Genomic DNA, 26,269 nt, shown 5'->3' with positions numbered 1-26,269 from the left:
CAACAGTGCCAAGCAGCCCAATCACAACAAGTGGTGAGTCAGCATTAAGCACTCACTGTGAAAGGGGGGAACTAGCAAAAAAAGCTGCTCAAGTTGGAAACTGATTGGAGGGGGATGGGGGAAAGGAAGTAAAACAGCAAACCATACCACAGAAATTGAGAGACAAACTGTTTTCTGCTTATCATCACATTTGTAGAAGAAAAAAATGAATATTTTGAACACTGAGTAGATTAAATGTCAGTTCTTATAATTACAGCCTGGTAAACAAATATATACAAATAGTACTGGTAACATTTTCTGCAGCTCAAATACATTTCAGCCATTTTAGAATAATACCCAGTACAACCGGTCCAGTACAACCGGTATTGTGTCCTCTAGTTGGAAAACTGTTCATTGCAGCACTGAACTATGAACTGTTTGGAAAAAAAAAAAAAAGAAACTAATGCTGTTTTACCTTCTACTATGAAAGAAACATTTTAAACATTTAACATCAAAACAGAATTTCTCTTTTTCAGAACCAGCACATAACATGAGAAAATGGGATGAACTCTGACATTAATGGCTTAAGAACACTAATGTAAGGGAAAAAACAAAAACATACATTTGTCCAAGGCTAAAGAACACGATGAGATTTGGACAAGCTTTAGAAAACACAACAAAAAGCAAATCAACAGTCTGCTATTAAAGAAATAGAAAGTATTTTTACTGATATGAAGGAGAAGGCTTGCACTGACATTGGAAAGAGTGAAATTCATCCTTTACCCTGTACAGGGTAGGCTACTATTAAAATCTATTAAACAGTCAGGGCACCAAGTAGCACACACAGATACCATGGACAACTTGAATCCAACAGGACAACTGTGGAAACAAGAGGCAGGGGCAAAGAATCTGCCAGCTTTCCACACTGCCATTTCAGAGCATCCCTGTCTTAATCAGACCTTCACAGGACCTTAATGCCTATTAAAGCCAGCAAAAGACAATAACAATAATCAATGTCTTGCTTTGAAAGAACACACCTTCATATCAGTAAACAGATATGCAACATATTCAGCATCAAAAAATAAATATATTGGAAGTTTTTTTTTTCCAAACATGCCAACTAAAGACAAACAGACTTGTATTCCACTGTTCATATTCCACGGATATTACTTATAAAGTAGTCTTCTTTAAGACATGCTAACTGTAAGTCACGCAGATGCATGATGTTAGCTACCTAGTGTCATGGTTTGACCTGGAAACAGGATTTCTGGGATGCTGTGGATGGGGCCAATGAGTGCTCAGATTTGAATATTGCCATCTGACCCAACCACTAGGCATTGGATCCACCTCCGAGAACACAGGGTAAAAGCAGGGCTCTCGCCCTGGCAGGCTCTTTTTTTGGATTTCCGGCGGGAAGGAGTTGGGTCTCTCCCCCGGCCCAGTTGCTGCCTGGGCGGGGGCAGGGGAAAAGCCATGCGGCCCGGCCCGGGAGAGGTAGGCCTGGCCCCCCCCGAGGGTGGAAGGAAGAAGTAAAGAAATGCCGGGAAGCAATGTGCAGCCTGTTCCCCCCCCTTGGAGACAGACTGTCGCAGATATTTCTTCACAGAAATCCTTTCTTTCGGATTTCTGCGTCTTCTGGAGGCCAGAGGCCTCAGAAGACAAGGTAAACAATTATTATCAGATGCTGTGGAATGTAACAGGGGTTTCTTGATTGGCTCATGCTTATTGTTTATAATTAAGGGCCAATCACAAAGTGCAAGCCAGGGGACTGAGTCCTTGGGCACAACTTTGTTGTAGATTCTTTCTATCTATTCCTAGCCTAGCCTAGCAGCTCTGCAAACCTCTCTCTATATTCTATTAGTATAGTAATAATGTATTATATATAATATCTTAATAAATCAGCCTTCTGATCAAGAAACAAGATTCCCGTCTATCTCTGACCAGCAGCGACCCACTCAGGCGCAGTAATAACAGACAGAGAGAGAGAGTGCAGCCTGTGTTTGTGTGCCATTACCTTGAAATTCAGTAAATATGTGCTGGCAGCAGGCAGCCCGGCTGAGGAGATGGGGGGGGGGTGTGCAGCCAGGAGTCCAGCCGCTTGGAGGAGTTTTTAACCCTTTTTGGACAATGAAAACCTTACAGAACATTAACCCTTCCTAAACGAGGGATAAGAGTGGAGGAGGACGAAGGAAATGAGCGAGTGATGGAAGTCTGGACCAAAGAGAGAGTGAGAGATGTTAGAAGAATGGAGAAGATGGAGTGGCATTTTATGCTGGACTCTTTCGTGTAGCCATGGACAGAGCCATGTTTCCGTGTGATACAGAGACTGAGTCCAGGGGGAGAAATGTCCCAGTGCCAAAGAAGATTCAATGTGGGTACCCCTTGGCCCCAGGGGGTATATAAAATATGGGGGAGACAGATGTCCCAAAGGTGAAAGACTGTGCTTTTCTGGAACTGGACAAAGCATCCTTAAAAAGACAACCCTGGAAGCAGCCCTGATTCTTGTTCGGTGGTGAGAGCACCGGAACAAGGACGGAAAAGGCCACCACGACACATGGAAGGACTCCCTCTCCTCTAGAGGAACTGAAAGTTGAGTATTCTAAAGGGTGGTGCTGGACCCAGAAATGGTGATTTTGGAAGATGTATTGTATTGGGAATTTAGGGGGGAGGAGGATGAGAGTGTTTTTGTGAGGTTTTCATTTTCCTTGTGTTTTCTTTTTCCTTTTGTGTGTAGTTTAGTAATTGTTTGTGTAGTTTAGTTAATAAACTTTTCTTTTTTTCAAGTGAGAGCCTGCTTTGTTTATTCCTGGTCAAAATCTCACAGCAGACACCAGAGAAGGTGTATTTTCATGGGGGCATTTGGCCTTGTGCCAGTGTCAAACCTTGACACCTAGGAAAAAAAGTGCAAAAGCTACAGTAATTTTGTAGCTTTTTTTTGTAATTTGTAGTTTTTGTAATTGCGCATCCTGAGAGTACTTCTTTGGATATACTATATATTTTTTTTACAATAAAACACCCAAGCTAAAAGAACTTTAGTAGTCCTAAATTTAATTTTTTCTATGAAATAATTTGTTGTGAGGCTTTTTAGATTTCTCCTTTAGATGTATCCTTCAAGATCCCCATCACCACCACCATTTTCAGACCACATATTCAATGATGTGATAGAGTTGATGGATAAACATTGCAAAGTATGAAAGTTATCAACGAGGAAGGGGGCTGATGAAGTGCCATATATGTACAAGAAATGACAGAAGATACAGAAGGAAGAGAAAAATTGCTGTATGGAAGATCCTCAAAGTTTACTACTGCTGTTGCTAAAAAAGAGAAAGCCATGTGGTTCAAAGCGTAATTAAAAACTCAGACTACTTATGCACCTATAAAACTCCCATTTCCAGTTTCAAAATGAAGAGTATTTGAAAAGCAAGCCATTAGTACTCTCCAGTTATTTTTCTGTGGTCTCAGAAGCAGCACAGACACTCTATACTTGCTTCTGTAAGATGTTCTTTCCAAGTTCAGAAATAGAGCATTTGAAAGAAACCTTTTATCTCTTCAGACAGCTTCCAGAACTTGGAAAATATGTCCATGGAAAGGATATAACTGCAAAATTGCTGCTAGGAATGAACACATGTTCATTATTTAAAAGATAACAAAAAAAAAAATTAAACAACCTCTCATTTATCCTGGATAGTTCACCATCTACAAGCAATCTAAGAAAATTAATCCCTTGGACAACCACACTCCTCTGCTGCCTAATAAAGCAAAAATACGATTAGAAATCTGCTTTTAAAAACAACAGGAAGCCAGTTTCTTTAGACTGCATGGCATGGTAGCAAGGGTGCAATACCTTCATACATCAGGATGCGCAAGATACACAAAGCTGCATTTAGCACACAGAACCTGTACTGGCTTTCCCAAGTGCCAAGCAAAGCCAAGTCAATTAAAGGCAGCAGAACAGGCTTCAAAGGCAGGAAATGACAAGGAAGCAAGAGGAACTAGGAAAGATCTGAGGAATTGCAGAGGGGCTGAAGCAGCCTCTCCTCACTGCAAGCCATCTTTTGCAGAAACTCCCCTTTTCTTGGATTTCTCATACTTGGGGGTCTCACGTAGCCTCCCCACTCCGCAGCTCCCAGAGGTGCCTGGAGAAAGGTTTCACCTCCCTGTTCTCTCACAGCACCACCCACCCCTAAATGGGGGGCAATGTGATAGAGCTCAGCATACACCAGAAGCTCCATTTCCCCTTCTCCCCTTCCACCTCGCTGCCCAAGACAATATGTATGCTTCAATCACTTCTGCCAAGCCAGTTTAGATATCTATACTAGCAGAAATGAAACAAACCAAAACCAGTTTTCCAGTGCTTTTAGTCCCTGAAGTAGCTCACCATGGTGTGAGACATAAAAGGCTGCAGGGGACAGAATGGAAAAATGAAAAGCAAAAGAAAATGGAAATCAGACCCCACAGCCTCATTAGGTCTTCTGCCAGTAGATATTACATGAGGCTGATCATATTACAGAAGTGCCCCCTCAAAATGCCTCAGAGTACCTTAGTTCTACTTCTTCCCCATGCCAATTAAAAAAAAAAAAAAAAAAAAAAAAAAAAAAAAAAAATGCCTTCTGTTTTTTTGGACTTTTTAAAAGCCAAAATGAAACATAAACACATTCCCCAACACCTACATATTTTGCAGTCAAGTTATCTGCATTCAAAGAGGGGGAAATCACAGGGTTCACCAGTGAACCAATGCAGGGGTTGAGCTTCACCCTAAGAGAAGGCACCATCCTGAATGCAGGGTCTCCAAAACAGAAAATGCTCAGGGAGTCAAAGACCATCTTATTATTTCATGTGTTGAGTGAGATCAAGCTTAGCCACCAGAAACCCCTTAGAAAATTAAAGGACTTTCAAGAAGAAACTCAAGACATTAGAAACCAAAAAAGTTTTTCTGTTCCAATGCTGAAGTGAATTCTTCCCTTTTTTAAAACAGCAGTCACACAGATTACAGCACATCTCACCAATTCAAACAGCCTTATGAAGCAACTAAACTTCTACCCAGGCAACAATGTAAGTTCACCTTCACAAAAAGATCAGCTAGTCTTGAACAATTAATTCAATTAACTCAGGCAAATTAGCCCTCACCCAATACAACATTCATTTAATTCCTTTCTCCAATTTCTCTCTTCCTTCCTTTGCCATTCCTTCCCTATTACACACTGTAGCCCAGACTCACCTTGCCTTCAAAGCAGAATAGTCAAGTACAGATAATTCCCCACATGCAGTTTTTCTCTGTCCCCCTTCACTGTGTGCCCTGACAGAGGAGAAGGCACTCCTTGTAAACATGACAGGTAACACACAATACATTATGCAAAGCAAAGACCTAGGCAGGTAGCCAATTTCATGAGAAATCTATCTGCCACCCTCACTGGGGAAAAAAATTCTTCAAAGATAAAAATTAAAAATTCAGTTAACATCATCTGAGGATAGCAACAAGTCAAAAATAAAAAACAAGAAAAGCAGATGCCTGTAAATAGCAACTTTCATATGATCCAAAATCTAATGCCAGTAAAAAACCTGTGAAATTTGGTAATTTCTACCTGAAAATATGTACTACATTTTGACTTATCAGCCACATTGTACAGTCAAAACAAAACTTGTCTTTTCTGATAAAGGTGCACAACCTGTTACATACTGCAGTGTTAAAGAGACAGCCCACCCCTTTCTAGAGCGAGTAAGGCCTTGACAATATTGCCATACATAACCTTAAAATTTTTTTTCTTTGTTTTTTGTGGGATAAAGGTTTGACATCACAAGCAAAGAAAAATCACAGGATTATAGAATGGTTTGGGTTGGAAAGGACCTTGAAGATCAGGTCCAACCCCAAAGTCTGAACTTCAGCCCTGCTGGAGCAGGCTCTGCTGTGCAATTACAATCTCTGCTGTCTCAAGGCTCCTGTCATGGATGCCTCAAGGCTTGTCACAGCCTCATTTAGAGTAAGTCAAAGTCAGTGCCATCATTCAGGCATTCAGGTAATGAAGCATCCTGCCTCTACAAATCTGCTTAGAAATGGAATCTTTCCAGATTTCTCCTCCAGTTATCTCCTGCTCTATTTCAGTGAAACACAGAGCACAAGTGAAATGAGGCAGCTCGGCCTTATAACACATGCCTGGCTTGTTTTACATGGCTGGTGCCAACGCCAGTACTCCCGGTAGCATTGACTGCCATTGAATAATGGGCATTTTGCTTTCCAAACATATGAGTACTGCCAAATCCAGAGGAATATAATCACAAATTCAAGATTAAGAACAAACAGTGAAACTGCAAAATCTATAAGCAACATAAGCAAAACCTTATGGGCTGCATAATGCTGGAAAAGTATTTTAAACAAATATGTAAGCACTTTCATGAAAAAGTTTGACAGTTTGTCTGAACAATTAAAACTCAATCACACACAAACATTAATAAAAACCTTCATTCTAAATAAGGTACAATCAGTACTGCAAAGTTTTACAAATAGCGATTTTAGATTTTCTTCTTAAAAAACATTAGTTTCAAAAACTATGTCTTTTCTCTCCCACTCCCCAAAAACAAACAGAAAGGGCATATGCAGAAATAAATTCTTAAGAACAGAAGGGAGACTTTTTTGGTCTTTTTGATTGTTAATGTAAATCACTAAATAGTTTTGATCAATCTACAAATACATACCTTTTTGTTTTGATTATCTATAGATACAAAAATAATCATAATACCTTACAATATCCCAAGTCTCTTTCCCTTAAAGTTTCCAAAAATTCATAAAAATCCAAAAATAAACTCTATCAAGAGCCCGATCATAAGAAGAGTCATTCTCAGCATTTGACTCTAACATACAAATATTCCTTCTTAGTCTTCACCGCCTTCTTTCTATTTTTTGTATATTTTTTTTTTAACCAGCAGTTCGCAAAATCTTGCAAGATATCCATCTATTCTGCAGAGCCTTATCTCCCCACACTCTCATAGCTGAAACTGATACCTGACAAGTCCCCTCACTAACTTTATTATAATTTTAAATGTTGGTTTTTAAAACTAATGAAAAGAAATGTCTCAGCTTGTAGCCAATAATCAACCTCTTAAAGGGAGTTTCTGTATGCTCTGAACTAAAGGAATGCTGGTAGAAACTTCTCCCACAGCAGGTCCTAATTTAGATCAGAAAGACTTTTGAGTACTGGAGTACTTTACATCTCTAGCTCCAATGTACTTTCACAGGTTTAGATTTTAAGCAGTGTGGATTTCACTAGGATTTGAAATGCAATTACTTACTGATATTTATACTGTTCCACTGTTACTTGTTTCACTTCCAGTCAATTGAACAATTATCAGAAACAGAGTCTCACTTATTATTTTAAAGGTCTTTAAGCATTCCTTCAATAAATGTGCAGCCTTTTCACTTCACAGATTTCTTCAAGGTATGTCACAAAACTAGTCATTTTATTCCTAATTATAAAAAGCAGCTTTAAATACAGTTTGGTATTATCAGAAGTCAATTCCTGTTCAAGCATGTCCCTGTAGTATTTAAACACTGATACTTTATCAGCACCAAAAGTTTCCATAACGTGGATTCATATGGGTTATATGCACACAGTCATGAAAATGAGTAGTTCATGTACCTGGATGGTCTTCCCTGATTTAACAGAGCTATTTGTGCATGGCACAGTTGGATTGGAATCCAAAATTACCTGCCCTTTTCTCACATTTGATTTTTTGCATTATTTGTCTACAGCAGATAGAGATCCTTCCCAGATGATGGCTTATTTTATAAAAGGCTCCTGGATTACTTTAGTCAATTCTTTGCCCCATCAGTCAGATGCTAAGTTGTGAGAGATCTGACATAACTGTTGGGAAATGCTCTCAAGAGCAGTAAAATACCCCTTCTACACCACATTATGAGTGGAGCTGACACCATGTATTATCCTCTCATTATTTCGGGTCATGGTTTGTATTCCCTATGAACAGCTTGGTACACTTCCACAATGATCTAGAATGCTGCAAAATATGAAAACTTATCCTCATTTTTTATTACTGCTATGGTGAGAATTTTTTTCAATTTAACTGAAATTTCCCACATGAATCTGTCAGGCTGAAAAGCAGGCTTCTCAAAAATAAACCAACCAACCAAATCACATCAGGAGCAAGCAAACCTTCTCCTCCCTCAAAAAACTAAACATAAACTGTAAAATACCTCAGGCTTTTCCTGGTACCAATGAAATAGAGGCAAAAACCCACAAAAAACCCTCTTCTGTCTTCTCACACCATATAAAAATTTTAACAGAGTGACTTAAACATGCACACACAAGAACTTTGGTGCAGGCTACAATTGTAAGAGAAACTGCCCTGAGATTCTTGATTTGGACATGTCACCAACAATTTTACACTACAGATTGAAGTCCTCCAAAATAAACCAAAAGCAAACAGAAAAGATATCTTCCTAGAAATAAAAGCATTATATTGAACCTGCACATTTTGATTTTTCTGAAATCAAAGCATCAATTCTCAAAGTTTGCATTCCATCTTCTTCAGTAATTAGTACAAGAGGAGAAAGAAAGCAACACTTTGGGCTCATTCTCTATTTTGTTTTTTGCTTTCTCAAAAATTTCTGGAGACAATGTTGCTATGTTGCTTCTGGTATAGAGAACCTACATATTTAACAGAGTTGCATCATCATTTACTGGCCACTTGACAAGTTTACAACAGTTCATAATGTAAGGAGAGGTTTTAATAAATCTCTAAACTGCTGAAGTCACAATGACATACAACATTACTAGCATCACAAACATTAAAGTATATGTCTCTATTATGTGTGTCAGCTAACAAAACAAAACAGACAAATAAGAAAATATATGGTAACATTCCTATATTAATGTGACTAGGCAAATGTACCATTAAATGTAATGCAGTCCTCAAGGAAAAAGGCTGAAATGAATTATTGGTTATTTGAATTATCATCCTGTATAATAAAATCCTTTTTGGAATTAAATTACCTCCTTTGAACATGAAAAGGATAATCATAGGCTTTCTTACTGAATCTTTTGTAAATACTGAAAATAACTTACAAGCTACAATATTGTCATTTCAAAGAGTACTCATAAAAATTGTTCCAAAAATCATATGCAAAACAGCATCAGTAAGTTAATCACACTTTCAATTGTCTCTCCATTAACGTAGAGTTTTTTTAAACTTCACAGCAAAATAAAGACTTAGCAAGGAAAATCACAGAAAAAGAAAGGTGCTATTCTGATAAAGACAAAGAAACATCCCAAAATATTCTTCAATTAATTAAAAATTTTTAAAAAAACAAAAACAAAAAAATCACCTCAAGAAAACCCCAAAAACATAAACAACAGACAGGCTAATTTTGGAACTTTAAATCTAAAAACATATATCTGCTTGGCTGAACAAAAATAATTAAATCATGAAGTCAAGCAACCTGATTCCCTAAAAAAAACCCAAACAAACAAAAGAAAACCAAAACAAACAAACAAAACCACAACAGAGTTTAGTAGTCGGAAGATACAGGCACAGCTTCTAGTCTGTTACATTTTAGGGCAGATCTAGGAGAGAACCTTTCACACCAGTCTGGCAGGACTAATGACAGTATCTGGAGAGAACAAAACTGAGCACAGGGCTACAAAGGCTGGAAAGGGAGAGAACAAATCAAGGCTCCACATCACTTTAGGCTTCTTTCACTTTTATCAGCAGCAAGAACCCAAAAGTTCAAACATCTGTGTAGGTACCAAGTCAGTCTACCTGAGTAGAGATGGCCAGCTATGGAAGGATAAACACAAAAGATAAGAATGTGAGATTTATCCACCCCAATGGAAAAGGACTTGGTAAGAAGTTTCTTCTCAGTTAGAAACCCAGCCTCAGGTTTAGCATAATCACAGCAAGAAAATATATTTGACTGTTCTGTGAATAGAAGAGCTTGCAGGGTTAAGGGATTTTTTTTTGTCATTGTTTTAAAGCCAATTCTAAGGGCCTGGCTAACAAGGACATGACTATTCACATCCTATTTTAATGGAATAAATTTAAACTCAAGGATAATGGATGGCAATGCTAAACTTGAGCAGAAAAGTAAAGATCCATGTAGGACAAATTTACCTACCCCATGTGACAAACTGGCATGGCTGTTAAGGGCACGTTCAAACCTTCCTGGTATCCCCCTGTTTGATACAAGGGTTTAACTCTCCAATTGTTATACTTTTAATGGCTATAATAAAGTCTCAATTTCTACTTTCCTACCCCATACTGCAGGCCTACATGGAGATTTTCTTTCTGGTGACAAATTACTCCTGAGCTCAGCACTTCTCCCACAAATGTAACTGTGTGACAGAGATGTCCACCCTACCCTCAGCAGTATTGCCACAGCTTAGAACATGACAGCCACTCATGCAGACAGCCATGTCATTTTCTCCCTAGTGTTATCTGGCAAAGCTACAAAAGAGGGCACAGGAGCTTTGTATCCCAGCTCTGGAGGGTCACTGCCTCACTCAGTCACATTCAGGTGACATCCAGACAAGCATCTTTCCATATCAAAGTTATAATTCCTGCTGTGAAAGCTCTGAAATAGAACTGACCTCAACAGACATCACAAAAACAGTCATTCCCAATAAAAAAAAAATCCAACTAAAAATATATTCTATGAATACAGGCCTAAATTCTCAGTAACTTCCATCCACTATTCTGACCTATTGTTTCATAGTTCACCTGTCCAGTATTGACTAGAAACTTGACGCTGTGCCCTTTTCTCAGATTTACCTTGATCTGGAAACAGTTCCATGTTCAGAACAGCAGCACCATCCCTCCTCCACTGCCTATACCTATGCTCAAGACTCACCACTCCCACTGTTTCTCCAAGCAGCTGCTAAAAGCAACTGGGAGAGAATACCAGGTAAGACAGACTTCTGAACCAACCTCAAGTGTCAGCTCTGCACCTCACCTATGGCACTGATCGTCCATCCCCAATTACAGATGCTACAATACCATCCATGCTAATGCTGCCCACAGTACAAACATATTCACCTGCACTAATCCTCCATTCCAAATTACAGATGCTACCACACCTATGGCACAAATCCTCCACCCCAAATTACAGATGCTACCACACCATCCCTGCTTATGCTGCCCATGGTACAGAAACATTCACCTGCCTTGTACAGCTCCACATCAGGGGACTGATCCATTGAACAACACTTGTCAGTCATTCTCTACACTTGGACATTCATCACAATAAAAAGTGGTTGTTTGTTTGTGTTTTTATCCTCCAGAGAATGACACCCTAAAATTTATACCAAAACATTTACTGCAGACCATTACCAGATTGGTGAATTTCCAAAATGGAATGGGGAAGAGGCTGTGTCAGTGTGATCACTATTTATGTATGGTATTTTTGGTTTCAGTGTCTGATGGGTATCTCCAAACTTTCAACAGAAACTTTATCATGAAGGATCTGTATGTTTATGCATAGTACACAATGTGACAGACCTACAAAGTCAAGGAAAGGACAAGATTACCAGAGATCACATTTGTCATAAAACCAGTCTGGCATTCTGTCATTTCTGCACATAATCCTTTTCCAGATTATGTCCATATTTTTCACTTACCCAGCAAGTATGGACAATTGTTGAAGCCATTGTAGAAGCAGAGTCTCTAAAAGACCCTAAACACAAAGGTATCACATAAAAAACACACATAGATAATCAAAATATTAAAAATTATGTATGCGATGTAAAATTTTATATCCAGTAGCCACCTTCTAGGACTTTAAGCCTCATCTAAAGCTTCTTCCAGATAAAAAATTTTACATGTTAATTCATCAAGACAAGATTTAAATTCTTATCAGACCCATTAAAATCAAATAATGACTTTAGGAAGCATTCCTACCAGTAGTCATGTATAACAGAGCTTAAGTGTGCCACTGCCTGCAAAATCAAGGCTGCAGAATAAAACTGTAGTAAAAGACCTGCAACTTAAAATGAGGAGATCTGAATGCACAACAAAATAAAATTTAAAATAATTTCAGCACCAACCATGTTCAAAACAACTTTCTGTAGGTAATCTGCCTGTAAGATCACACGCTCAGTTAAATATTTTCTTCAGAGAGGCCTTTCTTCCTGCAGCAAACAACCAGTATTTTTGGGCAAACTAGTTTTCCAACCCAAATGCACAACGGGACTAAAACCTGGGGTTTACACTGGAAGTGTCTTCTTCATGAAGCTCTCTTAAAACTGGAATAGACACCTGGCTGTAACCTAGGTAACAGCAAGTCAAGTCAAGCCCTGTGTAAACTATTATGTCTTTTAACAACCGGAAAATTAGAAATAAAAAGTGTAGCTCAGTACAGAAAGCATGTACTGCAATCTGCAAGATAAACACAGTCTGTAAGTATTTCACATCCTTAAACGAAGCAGAGGCAGATACAAGCTTTAAAACTTGCAATTTCATTTCAGAAGGAACCTTCAGGTTCTTCTGAAGAATTTCTATGATCTGTCTTTACTTAAATGCAAATCTTAGCTCTGTCTTCAATTATGCAGAAAGCTACAGATTTTGTACACACCAAGAAAGACCCAAGCTTACAATATACATATCTAAAACCTACCATGCACCTGACATAATAAAATTTTTGAATGACACATCCCTTTCTCTGCCTTTGATTCTAGACCAAGTGTGACGTGAAGACCTGGGAGTTTTTCTAAAACATCATTTCAAAAAAAAAATTGAGAAGGTCACACAATTCAGTTACCTGGAAATAAGTACCATACAACATGACCTATTCCTTATCTACGTGAGCATATTTTCCCGCTCCTCAAAGTTTCTGCTGTAGTTCCTGCTGCTGCAGCTCTAGCGGTATCAGCCAGGAACACCACCCAAGGCAAGCCGAGGGGGCTGCTTGTATTGTCACTGTCACATGGTGTAAAATTGCTGGGAGCAGGATGAGACAATGATGTGCTTGAATGACAGCAGCTGTTCTGTGCTGGCATGCCACAAGCAGAGCTGTAATCACAGCCAGGTGCAATGGTGGGAATTTTGGGGGATAAAGGCAGTGCCTGCACCTGTGGCACTCTAACTTCTAGCCGTGCAATATTTGTTCTTTACAGACCATCTGTCATTTTGACAAGCTCCCTACCTGACCATCATGGGAGCAGCCACCTTTTTTATTTCCTTACCAAGGCCTTTCTCCCTTTTGTACACCGTCCAATTTCTGCCTCATACGTGCCTCATAAACAGAAAAGGATATGGTAACTATGGTGTAGGAACCAGTGAATCATAAGAATTTGAAACACTCCTAGTTACAGTGATCAAAGCTAAATCCTTTAGGAAGATTATCCACACCAGAACCCTGAAAAAGAAATGTGACTCAAGTACTTTCATACTGCATCTTTGAGATAAAGCACAATTCCCGGTGTAGCTGCGAAGGGCTACCTCCAGTTAGGCTGAACTACGGTGGGAACATTGTAACAGGGGCTGCTGTGCCTCTTGATCTATCTATGCAGCTCCAGGCCTGGCAACCGGCTGCGAACGCAACAGTCCACAGCCTGAGACCGCAACTCTGAGGCCATTCAAGAGAAGGTTTATTCGGAAAACAAAGAAATAGAGAAAAACAATACAAATCAACCACATATTTAAACAACGAGGAGTACGAGCCTTACAAGTCAGGGATGAGACTCCAAATCCACTCGCGCCCCTGCGCCCATCACCGTGCGAAACGGCGGAGGGGCAGCGCTCACAAACGATGCGAGTGGCGACGATTTCGCCACTTCTCCAAAAATGCGGCTCCCGGGGAAGCCGGTGTGCCCGCGGTGCGGCGGGAGCGGAGCGGAGCGGAGGGCAGGGACCCTTGCCGGCGGCGCGGCCCGGCCAGGCGCTGCTCGCTCTCGGAACTTCGCCCCCGCTCCCGCGGATGACCGACACCCGCACCGCGGCCACCACCCCCAACACCAACACACCCCTCAGCGCCGCCACCGCGCCCGGCTCCGGCTCTGCCGCCGCTTTGGCATTTCCAGGGGCACTCCGGCCACCCGTTCCGGCCGGCGTCTCAAGGAGGGCACCGCTCTCGCCCAGCTGCGGCCGCAGTTCATTGTCCGTTCACAAGGGAGAGGGGGATGGATGACCCATCCCGCGCAGGGACATGGGCACGGCCCGGGCAGATACCACGGACAGCGAGCCCCCACCGCCCCACCCCGACACGCCGAGCCCCGCCGCCAGAGAAGTTGGGAGCGGCTCGGGCGCTCCCCACGCCGGGCAGCCCTCGGCAGCCCCCATCCCTGCCTGCCCCCGCAGGGCACGGGCAGCGGGACGCCCGCGGTTCGCGGAGCAGCGGCGGTGGCGGCAAACACCTACCCGGAGAGCTTCCCAATCTTCACAAAGCTAAACACATCCATCCATGCGGCCGGCTAGCTCTGCCCGTCACACTCACTCACTCCAGCAGCAGCGGCGGCGGCGGCGGCAGCAGCTCCATGTCGGGAGAAGGTTGCGTCCAGCGGCAGCAACAGCCCTTGCAAAAGAGCAGGAGCCGGCGGAGACAGCGGCTGCTACCCCCCTCCGGCGGGGAGCTGGGCGTGCAGCATCTCGCAGGACCGGCGCTCATCGGCGCGCAGCCCTGCCCCCGCTCCCCCCGCCCCGCTCCGCTCCCCGCCTGCCGAGCGCTCTCCCGGGCTGAGTCCGGAGCGGAGCGGGGAGCCCGGCGGGAGCGCTGCCCGCAGCCTGCGCTCCGCCAGCCGGAGGGAGAGGCGGCCGCGCTCCGCCGCCGCTCCGCAGTGCCCGCAGGAGGGAGGCGGCGGGGTGCTGAGGAGAGCGCAGGGTGTACCGGGGTGTCTGTCCCTCCGGCCGGCCGTGTGTCCGCTCCGCTGGGCGAGCGCAGGGCCCGCTCCAGCCCGGGCGAGCGCCGATCGCCGCTCCAGCCCGAGGCGGCGCTGCGGCCGCCGGGCCGAGCCCGGGCTCCCCACAGGGCCTGCCGGAGCCGCGGTGCCGGGGAAGGAGGGCGAGGGGTCCGGGTGTGAGGGGCACGGCTGCGGACCCCGGGGCAGGGAGCGGAACGCTGGGCGAGAGGGGAAGGGGAGCCCTGGTGAGTAGGAGGCGAAACCTCCCTCCCCAGCCCGGGAGCGGCACCCTGGGCCTGGCAAAGCTAAAACTTGGGAAAGCAGAGAGCCGTCTTTGCTTCGACGATCACACTGCTCCATGCAGTCCCCGAGGGTGAGGAAGGCCTTTTGGCTTTCAGCCCCCGCGCTGAGTGCTCAGCAGTGGGGACCGAGGACAGGCACCGGGCTGAAATCCACCGCTGGCTGCTGGCACTATCCTGTGATCCCTCTGTACATGCCAGGAAAGAGCCCTGAGCCGAAGGCGTCCTCGTTGTGGCAGGAACATGACAAGGCTGGTTTGTGGCAACATAATTAAAGTCAAGCATTCTTCATACCACATCTTGTGGAAAAATGATAAATCTAGGGCTCCTGACACAAGAACAAGAACAGATGCATTCATTGCCTCATGTCCTGCGTCAGGCTTTAAATGAGGCACTGGAGTTTAGCTCTCCATAAGTTTCCTCTGAGCAGAACAGGAAGGCGGGTAAAATTCAAATTCATCTGCACACAAACTTCTGCACTGTAATACAATAATTCTCAGTATGGGAGCAGATTCTCTTCACTGAAGTGTTTTCATTTGTGTGTTTGTTCTCTGAATGGATTGGCATGTGCTTTACTTTGTGCCTTCACTGAGTTTCAGTCTCTTCTGCAGGCTTGCACCTGCACCCTCCCACCAACCAACTTAGGAAGTAACAGCAGAGCTCAGCACATATACTCCTGCAGCCAGATGAAAACAATGCACTTTTTTAATACTAAAACTTGTATTGATAAGAGAACAAAAAGAACAGGCCGTACTAACACAGTGTGAATTGGGTTTCAAACTATTCTTTAAAACAATAGCAACAAAGAATGATTGATCATCTATTTATGTTGGGAGAACATTGAACTGGCAGCTAAAAAGCACTTGCTGGCCTAGCATAGATGTAAACGGCTTGGGCATATTCTGAAACACCATATGAAATATTTTATGCTAGTGCATCAAAATATTTATGTGGTACTTGCGTGTACTCTATTTATTTATTGTTATACCAGATTTTTTTAAAACTGCAGAACCCGTGCCTGTCATTCGCACTGCTCTATTGATTGGTAAAAGCTACAAAGATAACACAGTTTCAGCTGGTTAGAAACTGATTTATTTATAAATCTGTCATTATTTATTTATAGACTGAGGAGATAGGCCAAGATCCTACAAAGCTAACTGAAGCTGATGAAATGATACACCATATATAAGATTAAGCACATATGTTCCATATCAAACAAGGTTCTTATCTTGAGCACTTCATGCTCCAAGGCTTCTCACATAAAGGTGCTGTAGAGCATAGTGGTGAGTGCCAGAAAAATGAAAAAATTCTAAGGGGTCACTGGAATTTCTGTGATTTCAGGGTCTTTCAGGAAAGGCAAATGTGATCCTAGGATATTCTGGCTGAAGTATTTCCAGTAGAGATATGTAGAAAAGCAGAAAACATAAGATCAGATCAGAAATGCCATACTCAGCTTATTCAAAAAGTACATTTATGAAAATTGAGAGCAGGTGCAGGAATGTTAAAGGTAATGAAGAGTCTTATGGCAAGAAAGAGTTTTGCCTAGCAAAACAATGACTAAGAGATAAAAAGGATTGTTTATAAACATCAGTATTGTAAACACAGGATGTGTACCCAAAATGGTAGACCTTTATGAAAGTCATTAAAATTTGAAATGAAGCTGAAATTATCTCTTCTTTCTTTGGCTTTCCAAATAGATACATGCCATATTGCAGTGCTTATAGTCACTTTTATATTTTTGTTTTCCTAGGCTGAAGCTATTGCGGCATTGCAAATCCTCCAGAATGCCTGTGGAGATACTCTTGGACCAGCCAACGTGCTGGAGGTCCATTAATAGCAGTATCACAGGAGCCTTACTCCCAGATGTGAGACATGAAAAGAGAACCTGGGCAAGTGTCCTTCCTACTGCGCTAAGTGCTGTGCGTTTTGGAGCTGTGCAATGTGAGAATCACACATGGGGAAGGAGGCTGGGGTATGAGAGTGAACTTTGGTTCATGGTTCTTTGGCTTCTGCTGTCATAGCAACTGGATACAAAACTGTCAGTCTCATAGTAAAAGATTAAAATTTGCCTACCCGAAGAAGTGAAGGGGTGGGCGTTGTTCTCTTTCAAGAGTGAGTGTTGATATGTGTAGTTTGGACTGGCTTTGAAGCCATCAACTGTACATTGAAATAATATTTTGGTATTTTATCTTCATTTGCAGAAATATCAATTAGACTGTGTCATGACTGCACTCTTGCACATGCATTTATACCTTTCAGTTACTACAGTGGGATTGTTCTCCATAACTACCAAAATTTCAGGACCCAGCCCCAGCTAGTCATACCCCACCTCTGTGGTGCACAGGTACTTAGCACTCCAAACCATCTCTTTCTAGGAAAAGTGACATAAATTGCCTTCTGCAGGTGCTTTATTTTCTTTGTTAACTCCAGTGACAGGAAGCACAGATGCCTGCCCTTGACTAGAGGACTGTCTAACAGATGACTGAAGTCAGGTGAAGTAAAACCCATTTGAATGTGACAAAGGTACATGTAAACACTGAATGAGAACAGGCAGCCAGAGACAGCAAACCAACATGTACTCAGTATCTCAGTAACAAATAGTAATTGAACATGAACATTTCTAATCTGAAAGTAAGAATCTGACATCAGTTCCTGGCTTTTTACAGTTTTTTTTAGAATAGCGTAGTAAATATAGCTTTTTGAGGATGCTTTGTTACCGTGTACTATTATCTTTATGCCTGGCCAGAGTAATCAAATTAGGACACTTAATACTAATGCTTTGTGTAATCATAGATATCCTTATGTAGACTGTGGGCGAATAAAAGCCTTAGATTCATATAGTATGGCAGTTTCATAGGGATTTTTAGAGACGGAAATCTGTGTCATTTTATGATGCTCCCTGTTCTGAAGGAAATGGCAGACATATGTAATGCAGACAGGAATGCTATACTATCTAAAATTTAAAACCAAGTAATCTCTTAATTTTTTTGAAAACCCTGTTGTTTTGCTCCTAGAGAATCTGCTACGAAGATTGTATATATATATTGTATATATATTTACAACGGACATGAAGAAACACTTATTTTTTTGTTCCTGAGTTCTAAGGTTTTTTATTTTTTCTTCTGAGGCACTAAATAATCCCCAGAAGAAGATGCTTTGGGATTTCCAGGATACCAAGCAGCACAAACACTTAGCCCTGCAGCTGGACCAATAGCATCTCTTGTCATTTATAAGATGCATAAAATTTGATCCCAGATAATTTAAATGAAAACAGGTAGAATCCTAAACCTAACACTTAATATTTAAATGCTTCTGTAGGTCTCACAGAAGTTGTCAAAGTTTTTCTCAGTGAATTAAAAACTCAACACTATAATTTTTTTAAGACTAGTCAAGTAGGGGTTTTAATGATTTGGAATCTTTTAAAAGATACTTTAAAGTGCTGTGTCTCATCCTAAAAATGGTTTAAAATTCATCAAGCTGGAATGTTTTTTTTTTTAGATAAGAGCTGAAGGTTCTATGATTTTTTTGCAGTGCTTGATATTACTCATATCCAAATGGCAACAATGTGTAAAGAAATGTGATAATAAAACCCATTGAGTAAGGCGGTGGTAATACATAGCTGGTGATGCAAAGTTTTAAGGGAAGATATTTAGATATTTTGTCATTGTGATCTTCTACTTACTGATTGTTATTTCTAAAGATAGTTGGTTATGATTCTGCCATGTTGTATGTCCTATAATACTCTGGGTACTTGTATTTTAAAATGTTACATTCTTTTTTTCAGCCTTGAGCCTTTGAAACAGGCATTTTTTTAGAATAGATTCCTATATCATGGTGCTTACCAACACTGTACAAATCTATATAAAAACATTGTAATTATTACAGATTTTCTCCATGTCTGTATATACAGCATTATCAGGAAGTCCCTCTGCTTGTGTTGAATCTGTGCACCAGTTTCTACCTGTCATTTTTTGGCCCCTGTGTCAAATAGAGCATTTTCAGGCCTGTTTTATAATTGACCCATACAGAGTGTTAAACCCTGTAGGTTTTCAATTTTGCTGAGTAATTTAGTGTGGTGGACATGGTAGATCAAAGTGCAAAATTAGATCATAGATAGAAAATTTAAATAACAGATAAGATTTTCTTTCTTGCCAATTAAGAAAAAAAATCTAGAAGCCTAAAGGATACTGAATTGCATAGAACAATATAAGCAAGAATATTGCAACCGATGCAACAATTCTGCTGAAGCCACACATGTAGTCAAACCTATATAAGCAATCTGTTATCAAGACAGTTAACAAAAACTACTGGTTGTTATTATGAACTGAAAACTTTTGCAGTATATCAACCTGTAGCATTAGAAAAACACCATTAAATAGAATATTTGTCTATGCTGCAATACACAGATGAGCTCAAGATAAGGAAGAGGACCTTAGACAACATTTCCTACTTCTATGAATGAGACAATGCTAATGCATTAGTTATTTTAAAATGAAATTATCTTTATTAAAAAGGATTCACTTTTCTGGAATGGGTATGTATGAAATATTGAAATCAGAATATGGAAAGGACTTATCTACAGTTGCTCTGTTACTGACAAATGGACCCAATTCAAGAAAATGTTAAATATGCTTCTAATCAGCCCTATTCATGGCTTCACTTAATCTAAAACATAACTTGAAACAATCACAAAGTTAAGCACGTGTTTAAGTGTTGGTTGAATAAATATGACTTCACAAATCATAAGAAAATGTATAGAGATGAATCAGAAAAATAATTTGAAATGCTAATGTGCAAGTACTTAAAATTTATTTACAATGAAAAGAGAATTGAGGAGAAGTAAAACCTCATCCACCTTCTTCTCAAAGGCAATCCTGATTCTGCCATCAGGGATTTTCTCATACTTTAACCAAAACCAACTGCAGAATGAAAATTTTGTGGCAACTTCAGAAAAATTATCAAAGTATGAATTTCTAAATTAATAAAATGTTAAAAAGCAGGAATACCACTGAAGTCTTTCTAGTACTATCTGTGATTTAAATGATCAAATATGTGTTGAATTTTAAAAATCAGAGGCATATTCAATTTTTTTTTTTAAGATATCAAAACCAAGAACAAGATTGTTATGATAGAATTGTATTGGGATAGGAAGCCTTTGTTTTTGTTTGTAGTCTGAAGTTTAAAATATTTATTTTATTATTATTCCCAGTAGCAGGTTCTTATATTAGTTATGGATTAAAAATTTGCCAGCTTGTCTGTATTTGTTTTTCCTCCATGTTAGAATGGGATATTGTGGTGAAACTCAAGAAATACTGTAAGCTTTTGTTCTGTGTCCATTTTCCTGGGAAGTATATGCAAACATTGCAGCAAGGAGAGGAAAAAAGCAATGTCACAGGTGCAAAATAGCTTACAGTCAGAGGAGAGAGAGAAGAAAAAAAAAAGGAAAAAAGAGATTTTCCCAACAAACAGAAACTTCACAGACACAGCATTTGTATCTGGGTGCCAAAACCCAGTTTCCTCAGTCCATATTTAGGTACTTGCACATAGGTGGCCTACTTGTCAGTAATACTAAACATTCACAAATGAAAAAGAGATTGCTAGGTACTTTTAAAAACCAAGCAGCTTATACAAAGTTGCCTGAGTATCTGAAGAGACAAAGCATATCATCTTAAAATTTCCAGCCTGTAGTTTGAAAGATCACACACCCCATATTTTAACCACTACAATGTGTTATTTCGATCTTAATTGCAGGTTTAATACAACTAGGCCTGTGAATTATATGTGAGGTCTGAGGCAGAGGAATTGCTCTTAGCTAAGGTAAATTACAGCACACTGCAGCTGCTCTTCCTGACCATGGCATCAACAGAACAGCCAGTCTGTACATCAGGGGTTGTTCTCAGTGTAAATCTGTGTTTGCAAGGTGTGTACAGGCTACTGTTTCATGTGGCTTGCATTAAGAATGTTGTTTTTTCCAGGCAGAAGAGAAGACTGCAAATCTGTCTGTAGTTGAATGTACAGTAAGATATTTACTTGCTCAGCATACTGAGTAACATGATAAGGAGTCTTGCATGCTCAAAACACTTCTGTTTATTCAAGTGACCACTGGTGAGTGTCACTAAGGATTTTGATTTTTTTTCAGGCTCTCTAGTGCTTCTAGAACAGAAAATGAATCCCTAATGTGTCTTAACAATAAACACTGGAGAGTAACTATCTTGGGAATATGGTATGTGGAAAGACCAGCAGGGACTGCAAAGCTGAAAGGCACAAAAAAATGCCATAATGGTCACATACGTTTCTTTTTTTAAAGTGTGCAATTTTTAGAAATGTGCTGCAGTTGATTAAAGTTATCCTGTAAATACAGTGCATTTAGAAAACTGTTTACTTACTACAATGTACAAGCCTAATGCTGTCAGTTCGGAGGAAATAGAAAACCAGCCTTCCCATCCTCATCAGCAAGTGGCCTGTCACATGCCTGAGTAACCTGTGTGCAAAGGCTCTTGTGCCATGTTTTCTGCTAACAGAAATCTGTTTGCCCAGATCACTAAGAAACATTGACAAGAGAGCTTCACACCTGTTCTCACTTCTTTAGCTACCAGTTCTAGTCTGGGTGAAATTTATAACCTGTTTTGTCTCCATACTCATTATCTCAGACCTGTTTTACCCTTCCCCCTTTGCAGCATGCAGTGCTCTGAGGTTGAAAGCAGAGAAGGGCTGCACAGCATCCCCCAGGGCAGGCTGCTCAGCCTAGATCGTGCCCCTTGATCACACAAATGGACATGCACACCTTCTGGAGTCAAAAAGGAGTCAAAGACCCAATGCACAGCATATGAACCATCAGTCTGTGCAGATCAGCTTACAGGGTAGAGACATTTTAGAGCACAATGCAAGATCACTTTCTTTGTGCTCCCTAGTAGAAACAGTCTTTAGAATTCACTGACATTTAATCATGTGCCTCATATCACTTCTTTTCAGAGCAGCTATTTTGGTGCTGTGTGGGGGTTGTCACAGAAATGGTTGCCTAATTCTGATCTAAATTTTGTAATGTGCACCCAGATTTTCTACAGATATATATTTTAAATCCAAATGCAATAATAATAATAAAGGAATTTAAAGTGTTTCCATTTAATGAAAGAGCAGTAACATACTTAGCAGATATTCCTAGCTCTTGCAAAAAAGAAACATAGCACAGTTTCCACAAAGCCCATGGGAAAATTGTTCCCACTGCCCAACCTATTGCTTTAGTTTCTGTAGCTGCAGGTGAATGGAATTTTAGTCAAATTCAAAAAATCAGGACTTGTTCCATGTAAACATCAGGCATTGGTATTTTCAAATCACAGCAGGCCTCATAAAATGCCTGGGTTTCAGAGCTATGTTGGAGCTTAGCAGCCAGAATAATATCAGTGAAACTGTCAGGAAGCTTGCTGGCTTCATGCAGCAAGGAGCACAGAGCTATATGAGATTTTTCCTTTTACTTCCAGTGGAGCAGTAAGAAAGAGGTGAGGAAAGGGGCTGCTCACTTTATGTTCCATGAAATACTTTTGTGACTGTAGATTTAAATCAGTCCAGTGAGTACCTTATGAGTGGTTTTAAGATGATATAAATGTCCTATTAAAGGCTTCTTGTATTTCTCTGCTGAGATTAGTACAATTATTTGTTTACAATGTGCCAAAGCACTTTTTCCCCCTGGATGATTCTTTCAAAGTTAGGTTATTGCATATCTGCATTACATTACTCAGAAATAAAAGTTTCGTCTGAATGAAAACTGAAACCTAAAATCTTATCTTTTTAAAAAGGAGACAAAGAAGACATAAAGAGAAATTGAATTCTCTACAGAATTTTTACAAATCCAGTGTGTTTTGAAGGGTAGTCCATGATTGCAGCTAACTTTACAGATTTCTGATTGGATAGAAATTCTGCTTTGTCTGCTCTAGTCCTCTAGAAATTCCTCCCTTTACCTCCAAGCCTGCTGGCCTGCTCTGTCATCTTTGTTTTTGTCTTCTAAACCAAACCACACATGATGTCCAGACCCCTTTCTATAGCTTACCTTCTCTGTGCATCCTGCAGTCTCCTGAACCTTCTCTCTTTGAGCACACTCAGTGTCCCTTGGGGAAGAAACAACCTCCCCTTCCTCCAGGAGGTCCCTCTTAAAAAAGCACAACATACACTGAGGGGAAATAAATCAGATGCCCATGAAATTCCAAGCCAAGCCAGCCGCAGTCATTGAGAACCCAGTCTTTTCAGACTGTGTCAAGAAACACATCTAGGAGAGAGATGCACAACATCTGGTGTAACAATTCCTCAAGACTCTTCTGGCTTAGCACAGTTTGAAAACATGTCAGGATATTGGAAGTTTTGAAACACATAAAATTAAAAATACATATTTAGCTGTATCAGACCATCCACTTGAATAATTATTCTGGTTATCCATCAGGTCAACTCCATAATGCTGGCTGTCCTCCAGGCCCACTTCTCCTATGTCTCCGCCAGATGAGTGTCCAAATTGTCAATAAGCCATTGAAGCAGGAAGATTAATGGAACCACACTGTAGGGGTCATGACTACACCCATCAACTTCCTGCTTAGACATTTGCATTTGAGAGAACAAACTCTGCTTACCTGAAAGTCACCTTACAACTTCTGAGTGGTCTCCCCGTGAAGTCAGTGGAGACTGACTGCAAGCATTTTCTGAGGCAATTCTGTCCATTTAAGGTCTGACTGGTTGTTCAGCTTGTGTTTTGGTTTTTTAGGGGGAGGAGTGGGAGAATTTAGAGGTGGGGTTTCATCTCTGCACCACTGCTTGTGCTCCTGAATTGGATATCTCAGGTGGTGTTTGTGTCAAGGTAAGCTTGCACCATTCACCAGAGTAAAGAGAAAGGAACAGAGATCTGTGGTTCTGTCAGCTGTGTTAAAAGAAATAGTTATACTAAATCACAAAATATGCTGGGTTGGAATGGGACCCACAAAGATCATCAAGTCCAACTCCTGGCCCTGTGCAGGACCATCTTCAAGAGTCACATGTGTCCAGCAGTATTGGCCAAAAGCTTATTGAGCTGTGTCACGGTTGATGCTGTGACCACTTCCCCGGGGAGCCCTTTCCAGTTTTCAACCACCCTCTGGGTAAAGAACCTTTTCCTGATATCCAACCTAAACCTCCCTGATACAACTTCAGGCCATTCCCTTGGGTCAGCTGTCGCTGGTCACCAGAGAGCAGAGATGAGTGTCTGCCCCTCCTCTTCCCCTCACAAGGAGATTGTAACTGCATGAAGCCTCCCCTCAGTCTCCTCCAGGCTGAACAGACCAAGTGCCCTCAGCTGCTCCTCACACAGCTTCCCTTCAAGGCCCCTCACCATCTTTGTTGCCCTCCTTTGGACATTCTCTAATAGTTTTATTTTTTTTTATATTGTGGCACACAATCCCATCCCTGTGCTCAAAAGAGGATGTATATGAACTCTGAAGCCCAAAGCTAAATATCCACCACAAACTGTGTATTGTATTTCAATGTAATTTGGTATAATCTTGATTCTCTTGTAATTAAGAGTCATGTCACCAGGGTTTAAATAACTGTCCATTTAAGGATTTTTTAATGTCAAAAATAACACTTTGAATTTAATCAAGCTTTTTGCATAAGGGTGCACAGTGCAAAGTTGAAGTCATACTCATCCCAAGACCATCTATCAAAGTGGGCAGCCATACTTCTCAGTGGAGGCTTCTTGGTCTTAGCTTTGGGGGATTAATATTGGTCCAAGACAAGGAAGAGACAGCAATGCCAGAGGTAAGTGTAATATTACATTCATACCATGTTGATTCTATATATCCAGGTTCATCCCACTCTGCTCTTCCCACAAGAGACTGCAAAATCTTGCTGTCCTCTGCTACTGATTAATCCTCTGCAATTTTTGGTTTACTGCTTCATAATGTAAAATTCATAATGTAGAGGAACAGATACAAATTCTGTTATTAGAAGCCCGACAGTATCTTTATCTTTTGCAATAAATATGGTACAGAAATTCTCACTTAAATCATCATTTTGTCCCACTTTGAGTGGGAAAACTCAAAGCCCTTAGTACTGCTTAGATGAGAAATCACCGAGTTAAGAGTTGTGGTGCTCGCTGGTGCCAAGAGAGCTTAAAACAGTCATGACCTTGCAGATGAGAAGGAGTAATGGCCAAGCTGAGCACCACAGAGTCCTGCACAAAAGAATCATTGGGACAGAGGAACAATTGATCATATTTTTGGTTTGGATCCGCTCCCACAGAGTGGAAAAAGGAATGACTGGTAATTGCTAACAAGGAATGAAGGCAGAAATAAGCTCTGAAGATCCCCCACAATATAGGTAAATATAATTATTAAAGGCAATAAAGTGCAAAGGCACAAACCCATGATTTGTCTGTTTATGCAGCATTATAGAAAAATTTAGAGAGCAATGTGGACAAATAACTATATCATTTTTAGAGAATTAAAAAATATTATACTATAATGCACTATAGCGTGGTTGCCTAGTTACAAGGCATAGTCCTTAGAATGAAAGGGAAAATGATATTCATACAAGTGTAAAGCCCTCCAAAATACAAAAATATTTTGTCTCCCCATCAGAGCAATGCAGGCATATAGCCATTGTATCTTACAAGTTGCCAGAACTAGACACAAACATTTTACAGAATTTTACACCCTATTTGAAGTACAATATCTGTTTCTAGTTCTAAGTTATTCGTATGAAATCATAAGTGATCACTCTGCAGGGTTTGGAATCTGTCAGTCAGAAATTTTAGGTCACTGAGGTGGACAGAAGCTCAGCAGATTGAGGAGGCAATATGAAACAGATTTTGAAAAATCTGTTTTTTAATCATGATGGCTTTGAGGTATTAAGGGTGTTGGTCTAAGTCTTAAATGGAAAGGGTGACAGTAGGCCATAAGTTTTTTAAAAGGAAAAAAAATTGCTATTATTCTATAATTGATTTTGTGACTTCAGTCATTTAGCCTGCAGCTTTTATGAGTTTGTATGCATTAATTGTGTATTTGGTGTTTAAAAGGTTCACCTAAAAGGGCACATTCAGACATTCTTAGCATCCACCTGAAAACCTTCCAATTTACAATTAACTGCAAAACACACTGGACTAAGAACACCAGACTAACACACTGCAATAAGAACAGTAAA

The 26,269-nt window shown here is 40.7% G+C and overlaps 1 protein-coding gene across 1 annotated transcript in view; it reads right to left on the bottom strand.

Moving 5' to 3' along the window:
• The window catches only part of FRMPD4 (FERM and PDZ domain containing 4), a 292,708-nt gene extending 278,199 nt beyond the window's left edge, over positions 1-14,509 (bottom strand). Inside the window, exon 1 of the mRNA XM_059466925.1 lies at positions 14,338-14,509. Within this exon, the coding sequence (XP_059322908.1) occupies positions 14,338-14,378 (41 nt within the window). The 5' untranslated portion in view covers positions 14,379-14,509. The remainder of the gene's footprint in view (positions 1-14,337) is intronic.
• Positions 14,510-26,269: the final 11,760 nt, after the last annotated feature.

Source organism: Ammospiza nelsoni, chromosome 2 (assembly GCF_027579445.1).
Source record: "Ammospiza nelsoni isolate bAmmNel1 chromosome 2, bAmmNel1.pri, whole genome shotgun sequence".
Lineage (NCBI taxonomy): Eukaryota > Metazoa > Chordata > Aves > Passeriformes > Passerellidae > Ammospiza > Ammospiza nelsoni.
This window is presented reverse-complemented; position numbering and strand designations above follow the sequence as displayed.